At 43.2% G+C, this 26,285-nt stretch overlaps 1 protein-coding gene across 1 annotated transcript in view; it reads right to left on the minus strand.

Annotated features, from left to right (window-relative positions):
• Positions 1-4,128: 4,128 nt before the first annotated feature.
• Positions 4,129-26,285, minus strand: part of lima1a (LIM domain and actin binding 1a) — a gene marked incomplete at its 3' end in the record, with an annotated part of 34,627 nt that continues 12,470 nt past the window's right edge. The window contains exons 4-13 of the mRNA XM_083974693.1: positions 20,815-20,881; positions 17,707-17,795; positions 16,426-16,476; positions 16,252-16,303; positions 14,812-14,888; positions 14,530-14,663; positions 12,445-12,727; positions 10,515-10,991; positions 7,811-8,047; positions 4,129-4,233 (exon numbers count right to left, since the gene is read on the minus strand). Coding sequence (XP_083830819.1) covers positions 4,129-4,233; positions 7,811-8,047; positions 10,515-10,991; positions 12,445-12,727; positions 14,530-14,663; positions 14,812-14,888; positions 16,252-16,303; positions 16,426-16,476; positions 17,707-17,795; positions 20,815-20,881 — 1,572 coding nt within the window. The remainder of the gene's footprint in view (positions 4,234-7,810; positions 8,048-10,514; positions 10,992-12,444; positions 12,728-14,529; positions 14,664-14,811; positions 14,889-16,251; positions 16,304-16,425; positions 16,477-17,706; positions 17,796-20,814; positions 20,882-26,285) is intronic.

Below are 26,285 nucleotides of genomic sequence, written 5' to 3' on the forward strand. Positions count from 1 at the left end.
CATTCACCAACACTGCAGAGATGCCAGCTCTTGGGCGCATTTGCAATACCCATATCCCACCACCAGGGGGCGTTTCCACTTGACCAATGCGTGTCGCTACTCTCTTTTCCAGTGCTCTAGTTCTGTTCTGTTCTGTTCTGTTCCTTCTTAACTTTAGGATAGCTGACACTGCCTGTGTTTGTTCTGATCTCAGTGGGCTGAAATACTGTTACGCAAAAGGTGACGCAAGTGACACAAGACGTTTGACCGACGTGTGTCCCCCTCACCGTCCTCTCTCCCTCTCTCCAAAGATACACTGATATCAACACATTCATACAAGACGAATTGACAGAATATTTCTTTTCTATTAATTTATTTTTGAGTCTGTATTTCCATCAAGTAGCTACTGCTTGAATCTTACAGTATCTTCTATGTATGTAAAAGTCAGAAAAACTAAGTCACACGAACACGATCCTGGACGCTTCTGTTCTGACTGCTCATTAGTTGATTGTTTGTACATATGTTGGATTTTTGTGGTCGACTGTGTGTTCTGAAGTGGCAGACAAAAAGCTTACGGCTGTTACCCTTTTCAAAAAGTTGTAAGGCATATTTTTATACACGTCAATATAATATTTTATATATGAATTGTTGGTTTATTTAATGAACTACAGTACAATGCCATGTATTTTTATATTGTCAGCAGTTTCTTATTTAAAGACAGAGATTATTTTATTTCATGTTCGGGGGAAGTGTTGCGCTTCAGAGGCACCTTTATGGCAAAACTTCACTTCACATTCACCAGAGCTCTATTCTATTAACTGCTGTACATCTTATGGTTCTATCTCATGTTTTTAATTTCTTTTTTTATTTATGCTTTGTTCATCTGAGAATGGAGAATGTCCATGTTACTATTATGTTTTATTTTGGCACATCATACTATAAATTCTGATTTCAATAGAGGAGATTAAAAATAAAACAAAATAAAGATCAGATTTGTTATTGTTCTAGTATGTCTTTCCCAAGTCCTTGCAAAAGTCATGAAACTGTGTGCTATTAAAGTGTGATTAGAATTTATCTATTTCTGACCAATCTTGTTGTGCCAATGTGTGTGTGCCGTGATGATGACAGGTCCGTGCACAGAGGACCGTAAGATTTGCAAATATGAAAATAAAACATAATGATAATAAAAATGGAGAAGAATAAAACATATATTAATATAACGACAGGTGTTGAGTGTGTTCTTTCACAATAAGAGTTGTGTTAATGATGCGAGATTAACTTTTACCACCTCATTCTAGTCAAGTTTTGAGATAAGTTTCTTGCATGTCACTTGTTTACTTCCATCTTATACTTGATACTTTGAGAAGAAGTATTTTAATTATTTCTGCACAAAGTTTTACAGTAAAAATGCATATGAGGGGATGTAATTATGTTCTGTTTGGGTTCGAGTTCAGATTCACAGCAAGGTGTCGGCCAGGACAGCAGAGTGTCGACGAATAAATGACTGACAGGCTGTTCAGCTTCACATTCAGGGTTTACAATGGATAGATGTGGTTTTCTATAAGAAAGAATCACAAAATACAACTTGATGAAGGATGACAAACAGAGGGACGCTTTTATTGTGAAATACTACATCCAGTTACGACCAAAGGGGCAGTTGTGGGTCTGAGAAGTGAAGTCACTTCCGCGTTCAACAAACTGCAATCCCCTCTTCTTCCTCTGGGGGCTGGTGTCAGAAAGCAGCATTCCCCATAGACCCCCATGTTAAAATCACCCACTTTACATCCTCAATAAACATGTTAAAAGCCTGGTGTCAGAACGTTTTTTGTTCTCAACCGATAGTTTCTACCCCCGCACACACTCTGAGGGGTTTAACTCTACCGTTTTACTGTTATTAGGTTAAAGCAGAACTATGCAACTCGGCCGGAAATAGCTCGCTCCTTCGTTGGTTTCTCTTTTTTTCCCTCTCCGGGGCTCCCCCACAGTTCTAGGAGGCACATGTCACTGTCGTAAAAAAAAAAACTCGCCGCCACCACCTCCCGCACCCCCTCCCTACACGTGCTTGTGTTTACTGCTGAAGGTAGAGAGCGGTGTTTGCTAAGCCCTGCTAACACGGAGCTAATGCTAACACGGAGCTAACGCTAACACGGCGCTAACGCTAATACGGAGCTAACGCTAACACGGAGCTAACGCTAACACGGAGCTAATGCTAACACGGAGCTAACGCTAATACGGAGCTAACGCTAATACGGCCACACACAGACAAAGACACAAAGACACAGACATACACACACATGAATAAAGGTTCCAAAACGCGAAGGTGTGTGTGTGTGTGTCATGATGTATTACATTATCTTATAAAAGATCCATGGTGTGTGTGTGTCTGTGTTAGCATTAGCTCCGTGTAGCCACAAGCCGAACTTCTAAACATTTCATGTTTCCATGGTTTCCTCCGACTTTCCGAACTCAAACCAATCACGATTCATGACATGCATGACGTCATCTGCGTTCTTATCTCGTACTGCCTTAAGGCAGTTTCTCGCGATAGTTCTATCCATTGATGAGATTTGGGACACCGAGACGGACGACTGATCTTGCAAGTGCGGTTTTCAGCCAGTGGGGGGGGGGGGGGGGGGGGGGGCGCATTGGCCTAGACCCCATTCACCTCATAACAGGTCACTCTACCATCACAGTGACTCTGAGCCACAATAATTACAGCCGAACAATGTTGCCAACTCCTCAGTAAGCAAAGTCGCTATTGGCTGTTGTAAAAGTCGCTAAAAGTCGCTAAATGACGTCATTATCTCGGGGGGGGGGGGGGGCGGGGGGCGGTTGTCGGCGGGTTGCCGGTTGTCAGCGGCGGCGGCGCTCTTCATGTCTGTGGCGTGGAGCAGAGCGTCCCTGAATGCAGCGGAGGCAGCTCCGTGACACTACTGTGTAGGCTGAATACCTGTGAGTGCCCGCGGCAGCGCCGCTGCTCGTTGAAAACAGCTGTGATAACGTGATTTCAGGTCCAGAAACGTTTGTAATATCACGGGAAAAAGTCGCTAGATTTGTCGCTAGTCGCTTTTGACAAAAAAAGTCACCAAGAGGGGTTGGAAAGTCGCCAGATTTAGCGACAAAGTCGCCAAGTTGGCAACACTGCAGCCGAAATCCTGCATAGTTCTGCTTTAAAACTCTGGCCAATTAGGGCGCAGAAACGTTGAGTGACAGGTCCGAGCAGCTCCGTGGACAGCTGCTTCGAGGCCAGTGGGCGGGTTCTCGGCCGGCCAATCCAACATGGCGCCGTTCAGGCCGCCATATTGGAGTCACAAAAACGACTCCCCAAAACCAATGGGGGACGTCACGGGTACTACGTCGTCCATATTTTTTACAGTCTACACTGCAAAAACTCAAAATCTTTCCAAGAATATTTGTCTTATTTCTTGTCAAAATGTCTAATTTCTAGTCAAAACTAATCTCTTTCCACTTAAAATAAGATTCATCACCTAAAAATCAACTTGTTTTTAGATCATTTTCACTCGTTTCAAACAAATTATCACTTGAAATAAGTAGAAAAATCTGCCAGTGAAAGCAAGTTTTTTGTGCTTGTAATAAGAAAGAAAAACTTTCTCCACTATCAGATTATTTCAAGTGAAAATCTGCTTGAAAAAAGTAAAAAGTGTCTAAAAACAAGCTACTTTTTAATGCAATGAGTCTTATTTTAGGTAGAATGAGATTTGTTTTGACTAGAAATGACATTTTGACTAGAAATAAGACAAATATTCTTGGTAAGATTTTGAGTTTTTGCAGTGTATGGTTACGACTGACTTTGTGGACTGGTGTGATGCCATTTCCTCAAGTTAAATGTTCAAAAAACTAAAGACAAGGTCACTGACTTTAGGAAAACACCACAACCTGGGGACACACGACCTTAATACCTCAACAATCTGCAAAGATGATACTTTCTGTGCAGACTAAAATCTTTTAATGTTGATAAGACCTTGATGGTTTTATTCTATAGATCTTTTATTGAGTCAAACAATGAGATAACTGGCAGACAGCAGCAGTTCTCCCTCAGAGATCTTTGAATCCTTAGTTTTACGCAGCAGGTTTGAGTTTCCAACGTGTGAAACAACAGTGGCCTCAGTGAGAGAAGGTTCCTGTGAATCACCTGCTCAGGTGACTACATGTGTGCATGTTGTTGATGAGAGGAGCTCGGTCTGGACTGAAGCTCTCGTCCATTTGCTGCTTCTGGGAGAAACTCCTCTTCCTCTGCAGCGACGGGAAGCATTTGCCAGCGGTGAAACAGAAATGACACATTAGAGCACATTAGAGTCACGCTGCTTTTCTGCCATTACGAGGCACATAAAGGATCATTCTCTCCCTCTTCTTCTGCACACGGGGACTCGATACATGCCTGTTTCCAAGGTAACAGCATAGAATATCCCATCATTTGTCCATGCATAATATGAAAAAGGCCTTGCAGAAACCGAAGGAGGAAGCATGATCCTTTGTGGAATCACACCGGAGGATCTTTTCTGTGCGTTGAGCAGATGAAGCTGCGGCTCACCGCTGCACAACTCAGGGACAATCACACTGGTATACTGTAATTAGCATGTTTATATCCTCTGTTCAGATGTTGCATTCACACACACACACACACACACACACACACACACACACACACACACACACACACACACACACACACACACACACACACACACACACACACACACACACACACACACACACACACACACACACACTGTGGATTAGGGGGCTCAGGTCTCTGGGTGAAAGTTTAGAAAACGTCCACATGTTGAGGCAGAAAACATCAATTATTATAGATTTTTCTTGTTATATATAATGTATTATGTCTCTAGCATCAAGTAAAGAGCTGAGGAGTCAAGACCAAACCTTCTCTTCACAGGGAAGTGTTGACATTCACTTTTCATTTTTTCATTTAACCTTTATTTTTGACAGGGTTGGTTCATCTGTAGCTCCAAACACAGAGATTACAAAACAGCAATACAATACAGTGATTACACAGGTATGAGGCAAGGTAATACTAATTGAAACATAATAGTCAACAGATTAAATAAAGCAAGAACAAGTCCTGTCACTCGGTACTGTGGTGTGAAGTAGAGTTTTAAAAGAGTGAAATGGGTTTATCAAGTTTCAACTTATCAATAAAGACAGATTCCATGCAGATAATAGCAGGAAATATTGATTTATGATGAATGATAAATGTATTTGTGTTCAATCTAAATTTACATATTTGTGGATTACAGTTCCACGTGATTTAAGCAAACATTTGTTTTCTATTTATTTGTTCTTTAAAAGGAAGAAGAAGAAGAAGAAGAAGAAGAAGGAAGCTGGTGAGAACTTGATCAATACTGACTGAAGTCTTGTTTTTGCTGACCTCCAGTGGCTCAATGTGTCAGCTGACAGTGAGGAACAAGTGTACTCCCCCTCATGTGGACTAAGGGCTGGGAGAAGTTTCAGAGTCCTCCGTGGCTTCTCCGGGCTCCGTGCAGCAGTGCATGTCCATATGACGGTTGAGAACGGAGCTCACTTTTCTTCGTCAAAAAAAAGACACACCAAAAAACATCCAAATACCTCCATGCTGCTCGTCTGTAATGTCCCTCTTGTATTGAAGCCCCAACATGAGAAATTGTTCCGAAAAAAATGAAATAAGTCTATGTTTTAAGCTTGTTTGTAGCGGAAGCTGCCAGTGTTGCTCTGCCGGAATCTCGCGCGATAGGCAAAGCGGTGAACTGAGACACTGGGAGCTTCCGCTACAAACAAGCTTAAAACATAGACTTATTTAATTTTTTATTTCTTATAATATATATAGATTTTTTTCGGAACAATTTCTCATGTTGGGGCTTCAATACAAGAGGGACATTACAGACGAGCACTATGGAGGTATTCCCTGTAACTCAGAGAAGCCACGGAGGACTCTGAAACTTCTCCCAGCCCTTAGTCCACATGAGGGGGGGGGAGATAATGAGTGAAATTTCAATTTTGGGTGAACTATCCCTTTAAGCCTATGGCGCATGTTCTGCTATGACCACAACTTGCTCAGTTTTTGTCCGATTTCCAAACGGTTTGATTTTTTATGCAGTTATGATGCAGCATACTTAAAATCACGGATAATTTTAATCATGTAGCCTACTTAACTCATTGAGTGCCGCGCTCCTTTCCAAAGTTTTAGTCAAGTGTACCGGCAATTTAGACCATTTTTGACTTTTTATGTAGAGCCATAGTGTATTCTATATTATTGCCACCAACACATACTGTAGCTCAATTGAAAGGTTTAACTTAATGCTTCAAATGACCACAAACCGTTTGTTTCTACGTGCCTCCGTTCCTGAGAAAAGTCAAGCTAAACATGGCTGGGTTTCACCAAAATCCCTCCTTTTTTTCTAGAAAAGGAGATAGAGCGTCTTTTATGAAAGGTGCGCTGTTTGTGTCTGTCGCTCTTCTGACACTCGCATTTCTGGATCAAAGGGCTCGTATAAGATAAATATATACAACACTGGTTGTTCTATTCACAAATCCACCAGCGGGGGCGGGGGGGGCGCCACTAAACAACAATAACACAGACGCACCGTGCAGTGTCACAGCTTCTCCCCGCGGAGCGTGAGGGTCTGTCGGCCACCGCGGCTCGGGAAGACCGGTCTCGCCGGTGGTCGCGGTCCTGCTGTGGTACGGGTCGGTGGTACCGGTCTGCTTTGGCCCAGAGACCATCAGATTTTACCGCGGGAGGACTCTGGGGAGGACACGGTGTTGCTCGAGGTGAAGACCGGGCGGGACTGTCGGCTGAGAGCTTCCTGGTTCAGCTCCGAGCTGCTGCAGCAGCGCGGGTGAGAGCAGAGCAGCTGCTGCATCTGCATGCAGAACTCCGTTTGCAGAAGCCGAGTTATGATAAAAACTTCCAGATCATGAGCTGTCATGTGACTTTGATCGTCATCTATTTCAGTTCTCCTCGTCGTAGAGTCCCCAAATTTACATATAATGTGTATTAAAGTGTCTATTTTCATAATATAAAAAAAAAGCAAAAAACGAAAAATCTCCTTTTTGGCACTCAACGCATGGGAACGAAAAACGAGAAATTACGTGGTTGGCACTCAATGAGTTAAAAAAAAAAAAAAAATCCACATCCACATGACTCCGCCTCCTTCCACAGGTGAACATAAACTCAACAGTAACTGAGTCGACACAACAACACGTTTAAGTTTATAACAATTTATTTAAACAGTAGTAATCAAAGATATTTGGTCCCTGGTTTAAAAACAACAACAACATCATCATTCAGATCCAGATACAAGTCGACGAAACAGAAACAGAACGAAGAAGTGATTGTTTTTTCCTGCGTACATGACTTTTTTTATTATTTATTAAAGAGGTGAAAGAAGACAGGAATAGACAGTTCTAAGACCAAACTACAGATGGAACAGAAGTTAAAGGTTTGTTTCTACGTCACAAACTGTTCTGACGTTTCTCCTCTAAAAAAAAAAACATATTAAAGACATGAACCTGGTTTACATTTAAAAACATAGTGGACCTGTAAAAACAACCGTTGTGTAAAAACTACGACGTAGGAAACGGACTGAAATGTTTCTGTTGAGGCACAAAGAGAAAAACAAGAAGAGGAGGAGGACGTTGACAGAAGAGGAGGAGGAGTTGTTGGAGGCGTTCAGATGTTCTCCTCCTCCTTCACCTCCTGCTGCTCCTCCTCTTCGTCTTCATAGTATCGGTTTCGTTTGATCATCTCCTCCACCGTCAGCTCCTCCTCCTCCTTCTCCCCCTTCTCCTCCTTCTCCTCCTTCTCCTCCTCCACCTCCTCGCTGTCCCAGAAGCCGACGTCCTGAGACGAGCGGCTGAGCTCCACCTCCTCCTCAGGGGAGGAAACGGCTGTGGGCATCTCCTCCACCACGCCTCCATCCTCCTCCTCCTCCTCCTCCATCTTCTCCTCCTCAGGTTCAGTCTGGCCTTCTGGAGCTCGCTCCTCCTCCTGATGCTCCATCATCTCTTCGCTCTTCATCTCTCCATCACACTCCTCCTTCTCCTCCTCCACCTAGGGATGTTATGATTATCACGATTATTATGCATCAATAAATTTCACAACACTATGAATGTGCAAAATCAAATATAGGCTAGTCACAATATAATTACATTACTAATCTCTTAAAGGGATACACCAACATTTTTTTGGGGTAGTGTTAGCCTGCCTCCCACCTAAAGTCGCTAATTAGCTTAGCTCAAACACTGGAAGTGTATAGGTAGTGTTAGCCTGTCTCCACCTAAAATCGCTAATTAGCTTAACTCAAACGCTGGAAGTGTATAGGTAGTGTTAGCCTGCCTCCACCTAAAGTCGCTAATTAGCTTAACTCAAACGCTGGAAGTGTATAGGTAGTGTTAGCCTGCCTCCACCTAAAATCGCTAATTAGCTTAACTCAAACGCTGGAAGTGTATAGGTAGTGTTAGCCTGCCTCCACCTAAAGTCGCTAATTAGCTTAGCTCAAACACTGGAAGTGTATAGGTAGTGTTAGCCTGTCTCCACCTAAAATCGCTAATTAGCTTAACTCAAACGCTGGAAGTGTATAGGTAGTGTTAGCCTGCCTCCACCTAAAGTCGCTAATTAGCTTAACTCAAACGCTGGAAGTGTATAGGTAGTGTTAGCCTGCCTCCACCTAAAGTCGCTAATTAGCTTAGCTCAAACGCTGGAAGTGTATGGGTAGTGTTAGCCTGCCTCCACCTAAAGTCGCTAATTAGCTTAGCTCAAACGCTGGAAGTGTATGGGTAGTGTTAGCCTGCCTCCACCTAAAGTCGCTAATTAGCTTAGCTCAAACGCTGGAAGTGTATGGGTAGTGTTAGCCTGCCTCCACCTAAAGTCGCTAATTAGCTTAGCTCAAACGCTGGAAGTGTAGTGTTAGCCTGCCTCCACCTAAAGTCACTAATTAGCTTAGCTCAAATGCTGGAAGTGTATGGGTAGTGTTAGCCTGCCTCCACCTAAAGTCGCTAATTAGCTTAGCTCAAACGCTGGAAGTGTAGTGTTAGCCTGCCTCCACCTAAAGTCGCTAATTAGCTTAGCTCAAACGCTGGAAGTGTAGTGTTAGCCTGCCTCCACCTAAAGTCGCTAATTAGCTTAGCTCAAACACTGGAAGTGTATGGGTAGTGTTAGCCTGCCTCCACCTAAAGTCATCAGAGAAACTCTTCAGCAACTCTAAAGGGAAACCGGCGGGCCGATCTTCGTCTCAGAGCTGACAAAACTCTCCGGTAAGGCATCTTGAGCGGTCAACGGGACGAGATCGGCCAAAACGGAGGGTTCAAGCAAAGACGCTTTATTTTGGTTCAAGCTAGCTACATCGAGGGTAGGTTAGCTTCCTATTTCAAAGTAAAAGCACTAATTCTATCGTCATGGTTTTCTGTGTGTAAAGGGCAACGGGTGTTTTATTTTGTGAAAGTAACCGGAAGTGCGTTGGTCACAACGGCTAGCATGAGTAGCGCCGAATTCGACCCAACAAAATTGTAAACAGCTGGTATTTAGACAAATTAACGACACACTGCTGATCTAAACGGCTACTTTCTCACCTAAACATGTTTGAAATGTCGATAAAGTGATATATTTACAGAGTTTAGAGCTAAAATGAAATCAGCTTCTGACTGCTGATTTCGGCTCGGGTAGGAGGCAGGCTAACACTACCCATACACTTCCAGTGTTTGAGCTAAGCTAATTAGCGACTTTAGGTGGAGGCAGGCTAACACTACCCATACACTTCCAGCGTTTGAGCTAAGCTAATTAGCGACTTTAGGTGGAGGCAGGCTAACGCTACCCATACACTTCCAGTGTTTGAGCTAAGCTAATTAGCGACTTTAGGTGGGAGGCAGGCTAACACTACCCATACACTTCCAGTGTTTGAGCTAAGCTAATTACGGGCGATACGGCTCTATCTCCCTTGTTACTGCACGCACAGTGGAAAGGATGGTGTCTATCTGCTGGTCATGGACTCGGGAGATTTACAACATACAGTGTTGTGAACAGACCCAAAGAAACGGCCTATTTTCACGGCCTAAAAGAGGTTTTACCTGAAAAACGTGAAAATAGGCCGTTTCTTTGGGTCTGTTCACAACACTGTATGTTGTAAATCTCTGGGCAGGGCTATTATGGGCTGGCGTTGCTAACGGGAGGAGTGCAGAGAGTCTTCTACTGCAATTAAAGTACTTAGGGGCTATTTGTAGATCATACAACCCCACTTAAAAAAATGATACTATCCCTTTAAATGGACCAGTATCTGTGCATTTACCTTTACTTTGGCGCACATCTGCCGATATGGTATCGACATAATCTTTTTCGGAAAGTGACGGTATTTAGGAATCTAAATAAATTGATCTACGATCAATTAATTGTGGCGTTTAATACTGCCAATATTAATTGTGAAAACAAGTCATTGTGACATCCCTACCTGCTCCTCCTCCTGCTCCTCCTGCTCCTCCTCCTGCTCCTCCTGCTCCTCCTCTGCGGAGCTGCTGTGGACGTCTACACAGCTGTCCTCCGTCTCCTCCGTGGGCGTCTCCGACCTCTGACCTTCGGGCTGCAGATCCATGGAGGAGGAGGCGTCAGGGCTCAGCTGCTCCTCCTGCTCCTCCTCCTCCTCCTGCTGCTCCTCCTCCTCCTCCTCCTGCTGCTCCTCCTGCTGCTCCTCCTGCTCCTCCTCCTCAGCTCTAGGAGCAGTGGAGATCTGTGGTGGCGAGGTGAAGGGCAGACTGCGCCGGACGCTGGACACCTCTCTGGTCGAGTCAGAGGAGTCCTCCTCCTCCGGCGGCCACTTGGCTCTGATTGGTTTCCCGGCGGCTCCGTTGCCCTCGGCGACGGCAGCAGCGGTCGTGGCGGCTCCATCCTGCGTCTCGCTGCGCGCCGGCGGCCAGGAGATCTTGAGGCGGCGGGTCTCGGTGGGCCGGTCGCTCCTCTCGGCCGAGCTCTGACCCAGAGCCTCCATGGTCGCCGTCAGCACCGTCACCTGTTTTTTTTAAAGAATATTTTATTTTTCAGTTTTCAATTCCAAGTTATACATGAAAACACACTGGTTTATTGCTGCTGTGGATACCTGAATTATTATTCTTCTTGTCACCACTTTCAGTATGGTTTGCACCACCTCCTTATTTTTACATTTGTTTTCTACTTGAAATTACATTACAACTGCTGATCGGCGGGCGCTAACCCTGGGCGGAGGGATACGTGAGTTGGTTAGGTCCAAATAAAAACTGTGTTTTTCCTGCACTTTGAAGGGCTGGAAAAAATTATATTATAGCGAACAATGGAACTGTGTATTTTTTTTCAGGTAAAACCTCTTTTAGGCCGTGAAAATAGGCCGTTTCTTTGGGTCTGTTCACAACACTGTATGTTGTAAATCTCTGGGCAGGGCTATTATGGGCTGGCGTTGCTAACGGGAGGAGTGCAGAGAGTCTTCTACTGCAATTAAAGTACTTAGGGGCTATTTGTAGATCATACAACCACACTTTAAGTTTAAAGTTTAAAGGGATAGTTCACCCTAGAATGATATTTCGCTCATTATCTACTCACCCTCATGTTGACTAAGGGCTGGAAGAATTTTCAGAGTCCACCGTCCCTTCTCTGAGTTACAGGGGGTCTCGGTGTAGCAGTGAATTTCAATGCAACGGTTGCAAAGGGACACCGGAGCTCTTCGTAAAAAAACACACACAAAAAAACATCCAAATACCTCCATGCTGCTCGTATGTAATGTCCGTCTTGTGCTGAAGCCCCAAATTGCGTAATTGTCCCGAAAAAAAAAAAAGTCTATATTTTAAGCTTGTTTGTAGCGGAAGCTTCTCGAAGCTCCTCTTCCTGGTCCGTCCAAATCTCGCGTGATTTGCGCCGGCGTCAGTGCGGTTACTGCGAATCACGCGAGATTTGGACGGACCAGGAAGAGGAGCTTCGAGAAGCTTCCGCTACAAACAAGCTTAAAATATAGACTTATTTAATTTTTTTCGGGACAATTACGCAATTTGGGGCTTCAGCACAAGACGGACATTACATACGAGCAGCATGGAGGTATTTGGATGTTTTTTTGTGTGTGTTTTTTACGAAGAGCTCCGGTGTCCCTTTGCAACCGTTGCATTGAAATGCACTGCTACGCCGAGACCCCCTGTAACTCAGAGAGGGGACGGTGGACTCTGAAAATTCTTCCAGCCCTTAGTCCACATGAGGGTGAGTAGATAATGAGCGAAATATCATTCTAGGGTGAACTATCCCTTTAAGTTTTGTGCATAACCAAGTGCAGTGTAGGAATGAACCCTCTTCTTTACTACATCTAAAGCACAGGTTGGATATCTCAGGTTTATATTTATGTAATTTCTGTGGCCTAAGATAGGTTTGATGAAGAAAGTTATAATAAGTCAGCCTGTATCTGGAATTATAAGAGTGGTAGCCCAGAGCTCTGTAAGCACCGTCACCTTGGCGAGCGGCGAGTCCTCCACGCTGGGGCTGCACAGCTCCGAGGACGCCGAGGCCGCCGCTGGAGCCAGAGCCAGGGCCGGGCTGGCGGTCTGAGCGGCGGTCTGAGGCGAGGAGGAGCAGGAGGAGGAGGAGGAGGCGTCACACTCGGCCTTCCCCTCCCACAGCTCCTTGTGAGGACGGTGACCGAAGCCTTCGTCGTAGTTTCCTTTGGCCTTGAAGAGCTGACAGAAGTGAGGTTTACAGTACACGCTGTTGTGAAGGGAGGCGTAGTTGGCCAGACTGGAGGAGGAGGAGGAGGGGGAGGAGGAGGAGGAGGAGGAGAGAACAGGGAAGGAAGAGGAGAGGACGTTAGACCACCTTTCTCCTGCAGAAACATCCTCATCATCATCCTCAGTGTGTTTACATGGACTTGAGTTTCCTGGTTGTGATCATATTATATATAGGCTATAGGCTATATAACAACACTATAGATCATGAATGAGCAGGTTTCTCTGAGTTTCTCCAGGTTTCTTGGATCAAAACATCCAATGATGTTTAAAGGGATAGTTCACCCAAAATTCAAATGTCCTCCGTGGCTTCTCTGAGTTACAGCAGGGCTCCGTGCAGCACTGCATGTCCATATGACGGTTGAGAACGGAGCTCACTTTTCTTTGTCCAAAAAGACACACCAAAAAACATCCAAATACCTCCATGCTGCTCGTATGTAATGTCCCTCTGGTATTGAAGCCCCAACATGAGAAATTGTCAGTGCAAATCCTGCGAGATTTGAAAAGTGAGCTCCGTTCTCAACCGTTATATGGACATGCACTGCTACACCGAGACCCCGCTGCAGCTCAGAGAAGCCATGGAGGACTCTGAAACTTCTCCCAGCCCTTAGTCCACATCGAAATTTGAATTTTGGGTGAACTATCCCTTTAAGGTGAGACACCACAGGCAAAAACATTGGTTTTTGAGATTTTGGGCTTTCATTCTTCCTTAACATGTGTTCTTACAGAACAGTGGAAGGAATGGTAGAAAATCCACATGGAGGTTTTTATTTATTTTACTTCATTTCGTCTGTAAATTTCCCCTAAATTCACCAAAAGTTAGTCTGTCATTTCCTTTGTATCAGCAACAAATCGTAAAAGTATGATTTACATTAACAATCTCTGTAATTTTACAGTCCAAGTCTTTAAAGGCCGTTTCCTCAGAAAGAGTTTTTCAGACTCAGACTCTGAGCTAGAAATCTCCACTTCAGCAGCACTTACAGACACCAAACCTTCCACTTTGATCCCTTTCTATATTCTGAAGGTTTTTACAGAGGGGATTGTTGATATATCATTCACAGCCTCATTTATACAACATTTTATTACTAAAAACATGGAGACATTAGATGTTTTAAAGGGCTGGTGACAGTATTTTCTCATTTACAGAGTGATAAAAAGAGATATCCACAATCCTCCTCTGGAAAAACTAAAGACTCTAATATGTCAACTAAATAAAACAAAGTAGCTTTATCCATTGTTCAGATTTCTGTTCTGGAATATGCACACAAATGAAAGCTCAAACGCTCCATTGAATGTCTATTTGTGTGCGTATGTGTGTGTGTGTTAGTGTGTGCAGGGTTGATTTTGTACATTTCCAGGTCTGGAAAAGTATGGAAAATGGAAACTATTGTATGGAAATATATTTATCTAAACACTTATCTGGGTTTGGTCTCATCTGAAGTTATTTGGGTTAATCATTTTGTATGCGCTATTATACCCAGCTACAATCTCCAGGAAATGATTTGGTGACATAATGGCATACACATTCAGAATAATGAAAACAAATGATAAATTCCAGGCTTTTTTTTATATCATTCACATCTATTTACTCAAATATCACAAATAATTTGAATTTTTTTACCGAGAAGTCTGGAAATTAGGGTCTGGAAAAAGTAATTTGGACATTTCAAATGTGTAGGAGCTGTGTGTGTGTGTGTGTGTGTGTGTGTGTGTGTGTGTGTGTGTGTGTGTGTGTGTGTGTGTGTGTGTGTGTGTGTGTGTGTGTGTGTGTGTGTGTGTGTGTGTGTGTGTGTGTGTGTGTGTGTTGAGTCTGACCTCAGCTTGGTGTTGCAGTGCGAGCAGCGGAAACAGGAGCTGTGGTAAACGTGCTGATTGGCCACCAGCCTCTCCAGAGGATACACCGTCTTCTGACACGACACACACGACTCCCGGACCGGCAGCCGGAAGCTCTGCACACACACATGCACACGCACACACAGACAACACACAGACACACACAGACACACACAGACACACACACACACAGAGTTAACCCACTCATCCAGTCACATGAACCGTGACCGTGTGTTGTAGTGAATCTTCACTTCTCTCACTCACTCGGGGAGTTTTGGGCTGAGACGAGTCTTTGTTGTTGGAGGAAGCCGGAGTACCAGGACCAGGACCAGGACCAGAACCTGTGGGGTCACATTATGGGATGGTGAGAAAAGGCAACAGTGACACAGTGTGAACACTAGAGGGAGCTGTTGTCACGTCTGTGGCTGTGCAGCCTCTATGGTGCCGTGTTGCCCTCAGCCAACCTGTCACATCTCCACCATGCACGATGCTTTTAATGATATAATACTTTAACAAAGAGAGAAGACCTTAGAGAACCAATCACAAGGCTTTAATTAATCACATGACCTTCAGGAAGCCACTGAAACACTTTTTTGCAGATCTTTACAAAGGAAACAGGTTTGCCATTTTGCTCCACTAAAACGGTCTGAAAACAGACAGTAACTTCCTGGTCCTTTTTCATCTGGAAAAATATATATTTAAACTAATAGATTAGTAAAGTTTAATTTTTAATAGTTCCATGCAATTTATTTGCTTATTAAATAATGGAAACTTGTTAAAATGCACCTGTTGCACCTGTTGCAGTGAAGCATTATGGAATCAACATTGCAGCATGAGATTATGGTTGAGTGTGTTTAGGTGTAAATATAATGTTCAAAAACATACCATTCATCATAATTTTGTTTTGATCCTTACAATAAATTTGATTTTGGTTTCAGTAAAGTAAACTTCAGGCTATTATGATGATGAGGATGATGATGAGGAAGATGAGAGTGAGAATTGGGATGAGGCCAGTGGAGGTGAACCTTTACAGAGACTGGTATTTCTAGAATAGTATAAGATAGAATTTACTGTAATTATAATTAATTATTCTTCAAACAATACGCTTCGACTCTTTGAGTCATTAATTTCAATGGGTCGTTCCACAGTGGTACAGTGTTGCCAGCAGACAACATTCAGACAAGAAACCCTCTAAAAGATTTCATTTTATAAGGCTTTAAAATTCAAATAGCACGTATTGTAACCAGTTTAAGATATTTAATATTTTTCATATGTTTATGAAATAAATGATGATCCAATTGAATTAAAAAAAAAAACTTGCTTCTTCACTTATGCACCGTTATGGTACAATATTACCTACGGGCAACAAATCCCAAAAACTTCAAAAAATAATCATTTCTAAAAAAAAAACGTCTTTAGATTATGTTTATTTAGTCTATTTTGAGACATAAAAACACCCCCCCCCCCCCAATCATAAAGCACCATAGAGGGTTAACGTGACTCCTGCTCTTCTTAAACAATAAGTAGATCTATAATAATAATGAATTATAATAATTAACTAGAAAAAGATAGCATTTCCTGCAGAAAATGCGTGTGAATGCTGAAAGCAGCTGAACGCTATATATATATATAATAATAATAATGAATTATAATAATTATTAATAATGAATAATATTATTATTATTATTGTGAGTGAGTTGTTACCTGAACTCTCTGTGCTGAAACTTTTCCTGCTGTTTGACTCCGACTCTGGACTCTGCAACAACAACAACAACAACAACAACAACAGATATTATATTATATTATTATATTTAATATATTTATTGATTGATTCTTCATCATGAACAGAGACGTGACCCCAGAGGACAGCTTCCTCACCATGTCCACAGACGGAGGGACGTTCTCCTTCTGCTTGTCCAGCTGGTCGCTCTGAGAGACAAAACACAGACACAATGAGACACTGCAGCTGATCCCGGGTCAGTCTGGAGGAGCTGTACCGGGTCAGTCTGCAGCTGATCCCGGGTCAGTCTGCAGCTGATCCCGGGTCAGTCCGGAGCTGATCCCGGGTCAGTGTGGCTGACTGGATTAGAGAGGAGTTCAACTATTCAGACGTATTTAGATGTTTATATTTGGAGACTCGGCATCAAACCTGCACCTCTTTACGGATCTTTGAGCTTTAAAAAATCCACATTTTAATTTTGATGTAATAAACTCAAGATTTGAGAGTGAAGGGTTGCCAGGTCTGGTTCAGATCAGAGAATAAACTTTAGCAGCGTCAGAGCAGCCGTCTGCCTGCGTCATGTAAATACACTAAATATAATAAAACTAAACAAAGAGCCATTCAGAGCAGCAGCCAATAGGAGCAGAGACAGAGCAGCAGTGTTGAGGAACCAGCTTCACTTTGCATTTACACCACAGAGTCACATCTGGTCTCCTCTGCTGCTCACCGAGGTGTTTTCCTGCTCTGACTCACCCACCTCCCTCTCACTTCCTCTCCTCTCTCTCTATGGTCAAGACATTTAAAGGGATAGTTTAACACCCAAAATTGAAATTTCCCCTCATGTGGACTAAGGGCTGGGAGAAGTTTCAGAGTCCTCCGTAGCTTCTCTGAGTTACAGGGGGTCTCGGCGTAGCAGTGCATGTCCATATGACGGTTGCAAATGGATACCAACTGTCTTCGTAACAAAAAGACACACCAAAAAACATCCAATACCTCCATGCTGCTCGTATGTAATGTCCCTCTTGTATTGAAGCCCCAAAATGCGAAATTAAGAGATTTGGATGAACCAGGAAGAGGAGCTTCGAGAAGCTTATGCTACAAAACAAGCTTGAAATATAGACTTATTTAATTTTTTTCGGGACAATTTCGCATTTCGGGGCTTCAATACAAGAGGGACATTACATACGAGCAGCATGGAGGTATTTGGATGTTTTTTGGTGTGTCTTTTTGTTACGAAGACAGTTGGTATCCATTTGCAACCGTCATATGGACATGCACTGCTACGCCGAGACCCCCTGTAACTCAGAGAAGCCACGGAGGACTCTGAAACTTCTCCCAGCCCTTAGTCCACATGAGGGGGAGGAGATCATGAGTGAAATTTCAATTTTGGGTGAACTATCCCTTTAAACAAAAACAAAAAACCAAGCGGTGACACTGACCGAAGGGGGCGGAGCTTCCTGTTTGGAGATGGCAGCTTGGTAGAGAGCCATCCTGTCCCGGAGAGGAGTCGACTCAGCAAGACCTCCATCTGCAACACACACACACACACAAACACACACACGATGTCACTCTCTGATGCTCAGTGTGTTTAAATAATTACGATCTGGATCATGATGACATAACCCTTTTTCCTAGATAAAAAACAAGCATGATGACCTCCTACACTGCAAAAACTCTAAATCTTACCAAGAATATTTGTGTTATTTCTAGTCAAAACAAATCTCATTCTACTTAAAATAAGACTCATCACATAAAAAGTAGCTTGTTTTTAGACACTTTTTACTTCTTTCAAGCAGATTTTCACTTGAAATAAGTAGAAAAATCTGATAGTGGAGCAAGTTTTTCTTTCTTATTACAAACACAAAAAACTTTCACTTTCACTGGCAGATTTTTCTACTTATTTTAAGTGAAAATTATCTAAAAATAAGTAAATTTTTAGGTGATGAGTCTTATTTTAAGTGGAAAGAGATTAGTTTTGACTAGAAATGAGACATTTTGACAAGAAATAAGACAAATATTCTTGGAAAGATGTTGAGTTTTTGCAGTGTAGGCTACTAGTGCAGATCCAGTTTCAAAGTAAAAGGAATTCTGGGGTGACGACGTAAAGATAATCAACGCGTTTTGACTTCATCATGACAGTTCCCTCTTCTTCACTTTGTGCAGTTTCTTCACTAGTTTAAACTAAAAACTAATTCAGTTTTACACGACGTCAGTATTAATTAATTTCTTGGTGAATGTGCTGCTGCTTCCTGAGGTCAGAGGTCGGAGCAGCCAGAAGGAAACAGGACTCTCTCTCTCTCTCTCTTCCTGTCGTCACTTCTCAGCGTCTCGTTTCTGGGAACGATGTGAGTCACCGGAGGAGAGAAAACCACTCAACGACTTTAAAACTAAAGGAGGTTGATGAAGCAGTTTCTGTTAAAGGGATAGTTCAACATTTTGGCAAATTGGCCCATCGCCATAATCCCTATAGTCATAGCAGTAGGTTTGTTACCTTTAATTGTTGGTGCAAGCTATTTTTAGAACGGGCTTCTGTTTACAAAGAAGCCGCGAAAAATCAATATATGGCCATGTGCATTTGTTTACAAGAAGCTGCCTAAAATCAATACATGGAGCGGTGAAATAACAGTTACAGTTCATTACAATTTTGCAAGCTCACACACACACACACACACACACACACACACACACGGGTGTGTAAAGTGCAACTACAATTTAAGATTTTGCTTTAAAATTATTTTTACTGTTCATATCAAGAATGCTAGTGCCAAGAGTTGATGACATGTTAGTTATTTTTTGACATAATTGTTCATATGGCAATAAATGCAAAATCTATTTTGCCAAAACAATATTGTATTTTGTTATCATTAACTGTAACTGGAGTAGTAATGTTGTCAAAATAATCTGTTATTAATCATTATATTATACCATATATATATATATACACATATACACGTATACACACACATTAATCATGATATTTGGAGTTGGAGAGGTGAGGCCATAGCACCAGCATGTGGACGTACTATGCTTGAGCTGTCGCTCACAGTCACTCAAGCAGGTCATCAGGGGAGTTGAATTTCTGCTCAGGAGTTTTGAAAATTAGAGGGAACATTGGCTATGACTATAGGGATTATTATGGCAATGGGCCAATTTGCCAAAATGTTGAACTATCCCTTTAAAACAATCACTTAAAGGACAATTCCGGGCAAATTCACCTCAGGGCTGTATGTTCCTAACATTTTAGGTCTAAAAGAAGGAATCTGAAGATTTTCAGTTGAATTGTTGTTGTGCGGTAGATGTGTCTGTCCCCGCGTCGCCACGGCAGCGATGAATGGGAGCGGATTGAAGTTCTGCTGCTTAGGCTGTTTCCATCCCTCAAAGCCACAGACAGCGTCAGATGGAGACTCAAACATGCAGCCAGAAGTTTATTTACTTCAAGCAAGAGGACATGTTTGTAAAACTAGATCTAATTCAAAGTCTGGCGGAGTCGAGACCCAAGTTGACGCTCGGTGTGTTCAGGTGCAGTGGGAAGCTCCCGTTTTTGTCATAAACACAGGAATATCAACTCTGGACTTGCTTCAGATTCCTTCTTTTAGACCTAAAATGTTCCCAAGTTGAATTTGCCCGGAATTGTCCTTTAAATTCACTTAGTCTATATATTTTAGTTAAAGCAGATATCAGCTTCACGGCCGTTTCGGCTAATGCTGCGTTCAAGGCAGGCTTTTGAAACCGTAAGTTACAGCTTCAAGTCACAACTACGACTTGGTAGCGTTCCAGGTAACCCGTAGCTCGTGTTTTTACCATCCTGTTGTCTGTGAAAGTTCCCTATAACGGCCACTCGTAACTTCCGACCCGTGAACTCGTACCAGATCGAACTGGTATGACTTCACAGGAAGGAAAAACACAAAGTACGAGTTTCTTTGAACGCACCATGAGTTAGCAGCCCCCGCCCTTGTCAGGCATCAATTGGTCCTCGTGCTACGTCACCACATTCACGCGCATCCCTTGGCTGCACACACAGCCCTTCATGCCGTTCTCTCTCCTCATTGGATAACACTTGTATCCCACAAGGAAAATTTTCTCCTCGGGTTACAGCAGAGCAGAGTGACGGAGAGACTCGTGTTTAGGCTGAAATACTTCATGTAAGTGATTGCTGACGGAAAATAGGACTATTTAGGACTTATATTAACAAAAACATTCCACTGATATCTGCTTTAACAGTCATTGGTAAATATAAATATCACTGATGAACTGTATAATATTTCCTTCTTTCCTCACAGAGCAACATCAACACCGACTCATTCAGAGAAAATCAGTGGTTTTAAGCTGAAACGTGTTCAACCTGCTGCTGAACAGAGTTCATAGAAACAACACGATGAGCTGCAGCTACAGCAGCTTCCTGTTGGTGTTAGAGCTGCTGCTTACGTCTGTTTGTCCACATTCAATAATAGTAACAACAACAACAACAACAACAGCGCTGATAATCTTCTTCAGCTGTAAGTCTCTCCGTCCCGTCGTCGCTCCAATAAAGAGACAGAAACATTTACCTCCTAGTAGCTGCTCCATGCTGCTGGCAGAGCTGCTGCTTCTGCTGCTCGGCTGCTCTCTGGACGCCTGCAAACACACACACACACAGACACACACAAAACAGTTAACACACAAGGCAATAAAACAGCAGTCAAAACACAAACACACAAACAGACACACACACGGTGCTCACATGTTTCAGCCTGAGCAGCAAACAGCAGACTGTCCATCAGGACCATCACAGTGTCGAGGGATGAACACAACACAGACAAAGGTAGCGGTGTGTGTGTGTGTGTGTGTGTTGGAGTGTGTGTGTGTGTGTGTTGGAGTGTGTGTGTGTGTGTGTGTGTGTGTGTGTGTGTGTGTTGGTGTGTGTGTGTGTGTGTGTGTGTGTGTGTGTGTGTGTGTGTGTGTGTGTGTGTGTGTGTGTGTGTGTGTGTGTGTGTGTGTGTGAGCAGTCCAAACCACTTTAATCCCCTTATGAGCTCAGAGACTCAGACTGAGACGTCTGGTCCTCGGCCACAAAACAAACCGATCGTTTCTCCGCCGCCGGTTTTAAAACATTTAAACTCTTCAATAAATATATTTATTATTAGTTTTATTATTATTATAATAAATAAACATAAACTCTATTAACTCCACAGATCGGCTTCTTCTCTCTGTGCATGATGAGACGTTTGTTATTAAATGTTATATTGAATGAAACTGATCTGAGGTCAGTGCAGCGACGGCGTCATGAGGCTCCGCCCACCAGCCGCCGGTCCGGCCAATCACAGCTCAGACTCAGCTCAGGTGCAGGAGATTACACAGCAGGTCAGAGACTCAGCCTGAGACTCATCATCATCATCATCATCATCATCATCATCATCATCATCACAGCTTCACAGCGTCACTACGGCGATGCATCGATTGTGAACTTCTTTGCTGATGACACCGATGTTTAAAGTCACAGTTTGGCCGGTGCTGGTAGCCTCATGTTGCTTCTCTGTTGTTTATTCCTCTTTTGTGTAAAGGAAACCAAGAAATCTTCATTATGCACAAAAAACAACATTTTAGTTCACTTAACTTTAACAAGAAAGGACTCGCAACACTGTAGGAGCTCCCAAATATACAGAAATGTATTAGAGGACTATAAAAAGGACAACATTTCGAGCAGTGTGCTCTTCATCAGGTCAATTAAGACAAATACTTTCAGGTGTTCATTAAAGCAGAAGTGAGTGATCCGGTCGTTTTCGCTAATGCTGCATTCCAGGTAGGCTTTTGAAATCGTAAATTACAGCTTCAAGTCACAACTTACGACTTTGTAGCGTTCCAGGCAACCCACTCGTGTTTTTCCGACCTGTTTTCCCGGTGAAAGTCACTATAACGGCCACTCGTAACTTCTGACCCGTGAACTCGTACCAGATCGAACTGGTACCACTTCACGGTCGGAAAAATACGAGTTTCCTTGAACGCACCATAACAGTCCTCGTCCCTACGTCGCCACATTCACGGCGTTCCTTGGCTGCACACACAGCCCTGCATGCCGTTCTCTCTCCTCATTGGATAAAAACTGTAGGATACGATAAATGTTTTCTCTTCGGCTCAGAGCAGAGCAGAGGGACTGAGAGACCCGTGTTTCAGACCAAACACTCTATGTAAGTGATTGCTGTCGGAAGATATAACTATTTAAGACTTATTAACACAAATATATCACTTACTTCTGCTTTAAGTAGATACACAGGATCCACCCATGGGCTCACTTAACTTTAACAAATTGAACGTGTACACGGCTACACGCCCTCTGACGTCTCGACAGAGTCACATCCTCACACAAGACAAAATAACAATACACAAATATTTGTTCTGAGACTGAAGAACATTACTTCTTTAGTCAATGTACGTTCAAATTAGGTTCAATGTTGTGCAGTTTTTCCAAAAATGTTTAAACATTTCTGGAAAAAAAAATTGTAAAAATTTCTGGAAAAAAAAAATAAAGTTTTAAAAAAAATTCGAGAAAAAGTGGTAAGAATTTCTAAAAATAAAAAATAAAAAAAATAAAAAAAATTGTAAAAATTTCTCCCAAAAGTTTTTTTTTTATTCTAGAAAAAGTGGTGAAATTTTGGGATAAAATTCTAGAAAAAAAAAATTGGTAAAATTTTAAGAAAAAGTTGGAAACCCCCTTGAACTTGGTGTATATAGTTGTACTGTAGTCTACTGTATCTGTCTTCCTATCAACTTGTTGACAACTTGTTGAATCTTGAATGAAGGACCCTGTGGGTTTGTAGTAAATACCAAAGTGTTAAATAAAGCAGTCTCCACCTTCTGCTTTGATGGCAACTTTTCTCACACTTTAGATTCAGTCATCAGCTTCATGAGGTCGTCACCTCGACACACTTGTGTGTCTACTACATAACTCCATACGTGAAGCTTCATAGTTTTGATTCTTCAGTTAAAGGGGACATATTATGCAAAACTCACTTTTTCATTGCTTTAGTATGTGTATTTACGTATCCGGAGTGCCTCCTCACCCCTTAAACGTAAAAACCACTGAGGGAGAAGGTGTGTCGTGACTGTTGACTGGTCCAGGGCAAGGCAAGGCAAGGCAATTTTATTTGTATAGCCCGTTTTTACAAACAGTTTGTCTCAAAGGGCTTTACATGACATCGTAACAACATCCTCTGTCCTTAGACCCTCACATCGACTGAGGAAAAACTCCATGGAAAAACCCTTTTAACAGGGAAAAATCTGAGAAACCTCAGGGAGGAAACGGACATTAAAACCAGATCTAGAGCAGCAGCAGTGGACCAGTCCTCAGTCCTCAGTCCGTCTGGTTCGTTTGGAGCTTTAAACACTAAAACTTCACAACCTCTGACTGACTGAGACCAGCTGCAACAGAAACACTCATAACTAAGGGTTAAGACAGAGTTAGTTTCCAGCTTTACCTCTGCAGCTCTGACACCAACAACACAGTTACAGACTCAGAGTTACAGCAGAAACCACAACAGAGGTCTGTCTACTAAAGAAGGCCTATGCAGCAGCCCTTAAAGAAGCCCGGTCCATCTATTACTCCAACATCATCAATAACAGTCCAGGAAATTCAAAACAGCTGTTTTCCACCATAAACTATCTCCTTAATCCCAAAAACCAAACCCATACAGAACCCACAGTAGAACACTGCAACAGGTTTCTTGCATTTTTCAAAGACAAGATAAATTCCATCCGGTCCCAGCTCTCAGGCTCCCCAGCTCCACTTCTGCCATCTGCCTGCCCTCAACCTGCACTTTTCAGCACCTTTGCTACAGTCACACAGACCGAAGTTGAGGGTTTCATCAAAAAGATGAAGCCTTCCACCTCCCCCCTGGACCCCATCCCTACAACACTCATCAAATCTAACCTGTCTGTCATAAGCCCTCTTATCACACAAATAATAAACCACTCGTTAAACTCCGGCCATGTCCCGCCCTCACTCAAAACTGCCGTTATCAAGCCTCTCCTGAAGAAACCCAACCTCGACCCAGAATGTCTCTCAAACTACCGGCCCATTTCCCATCTTCCATTCCTGTCTAAAGTGCTTGAAAAAGCTGTTGCCGCACAGCTACAGGAACATCTACAACTCCACTCACTGTTTGAAATATTCCAATCTGGTTTCCGCACTGCCCATAGTACAGAGACAGCATTGTTGAGAGTTACCAACGACCTTCTCATCTCTGCCGATTCTGGATCCCCCTCCCTGCTCATCCTTCTGGACCTTTCAGCGGCTTTTGACACTGTCGACCACCATATCCTCCTAAGCCGCCTCCACACTGACATTGGTCTCCATCATTCCACACTGGACTGGTTCACCTCTTACCTCGCCAACAGGACAGAGTACATCAGCCTGGGCTCTGCCAGGTCCCAAACAGCCCCTGTTACATGCGGTGTCCCCCAAGGATCTGTCCTAGGACCCCTCCTCTTTATCCTGTACATGCTGCCACTGGGTCGTGTCATCAGCCGGCACGGCATCTCTTTTCACTGCTACGCCGATGACACTCAGTTGTACCTCCGAACTGACCCCAACCTACGTTCAACCCCGGTCCACTCATCATCACCTACTCTAGCCCTCTCCAACTGCCTGGAGGAGATCAGGGAGTGGATGAGTCACAACTTCCTCCAGCTGAACAGCTCCAAAACCGAAGCCATACAAATTGGTACCCCTCATCAGGTCCAGTCATCACCCATAACCACCATCTCCTTCTCTGGTCAAGACATCCCCCTCTCTACCTCAGTTACCAACCTCGGTGTGAAGCTGGACCCACAACTTACCTTTGTAAACCACATCAAACATCTGTACAAAACCTGCTTTTTCCATATCAAGAACATTTCTAAACTCCGCCCATTCCTCACCTTCTCTGATGCTGAAAAACTCGTCCACGCCCTGATCTCCTCCAGGCTTGATTACTGTAACAGCCTGCTCATCGGTATACCCAACAAACACCTTCAGAAACTTCAATTCATTCAGAACTGTGCTGCCCGAACTCTGATGAAAACCCGCAAATACGACCACATCACCCCCATTCTTCAGAACCTACACTGGCTTCCCATAACCTCAAGAATCCAATACAAAATCGCCCTCATCACCCACCTTTGCATCTACAGCAACGCCCCGCAATACCTCAAAGACCTCCTTACCCCTCAGTCATCCACCCGTAACCTCCGGTCCCAAAGTACCAACCTCCTCCATCAGCCCCGCACACGACTCCGCACCATGGGAGACCGAGCCTTCTGCTCCACTGCCCCCCACATCTGGAACTCCCTCCCTGAACACCTACGACAACCCCAGTCTGTCGATGCCTTTAAAAAAGGGCTTAAAACTTTTCTGTTCAGACAGGCTTTCCTAGGTCGTTCCTAGATGTTTTTATTCTCTTTCTGCACTTTCTTCTCCTCCTTTAGCTATTCTTCCTTCTGCTGATTTTAATCGTGTCTGCTTTTAATCGTGTCTGATTTTTCTCTTAGTCTTTTGTTTATTTAGTTTTTTGGTTTCTGTAGCACTTTGAGATTACTTTATGAAAAGTGCTTTACAAATAAAATGTATTATTATTATTATTATTAAAGGGTTAAACCTTATAGGACCCAGAACTGGACCTGAATCCTAAAAGATGATGTCATCATGTGGGGGGGCGGGGCTAAACACTGACAGTCAGACAGCTGATTGGCCACCTGTCAATCATCAATAACACAACACCACACACATCTCAACTGTAACTGTGAATGAACTTCAAAGAGATAGAGATACATCACTACAAAGGACGCCATCTTCATCATCATCATCATCACAGTAAACACCGGGGGAGTGTGTGTGTGTGTGTGTGTGTGTGTGTGCGTGTGTGTGTATGTGTGTGTGTGTGTATGTGTGTGTGTGGGGGGGGTCAGATGAGGACAGAGTCTCAGGAGGATCAACAACCAGACAAAGACTCTGCTGCTAAATCCTGATACTGTTAAAGCTCACACACACGTACACACACACACGTAC

The sequence above is a fragment of the Trachurus trachurus genome (assembly GCF_905171665.1).
Source record: "Trachurus trachurus genome assembly, chromosome: 7".
NCBI lineage: Eukaryota > Metazoa > Chordata > Actinopteri > Carangiformes > Carangidae > Trachurus > Trachurus trachurus.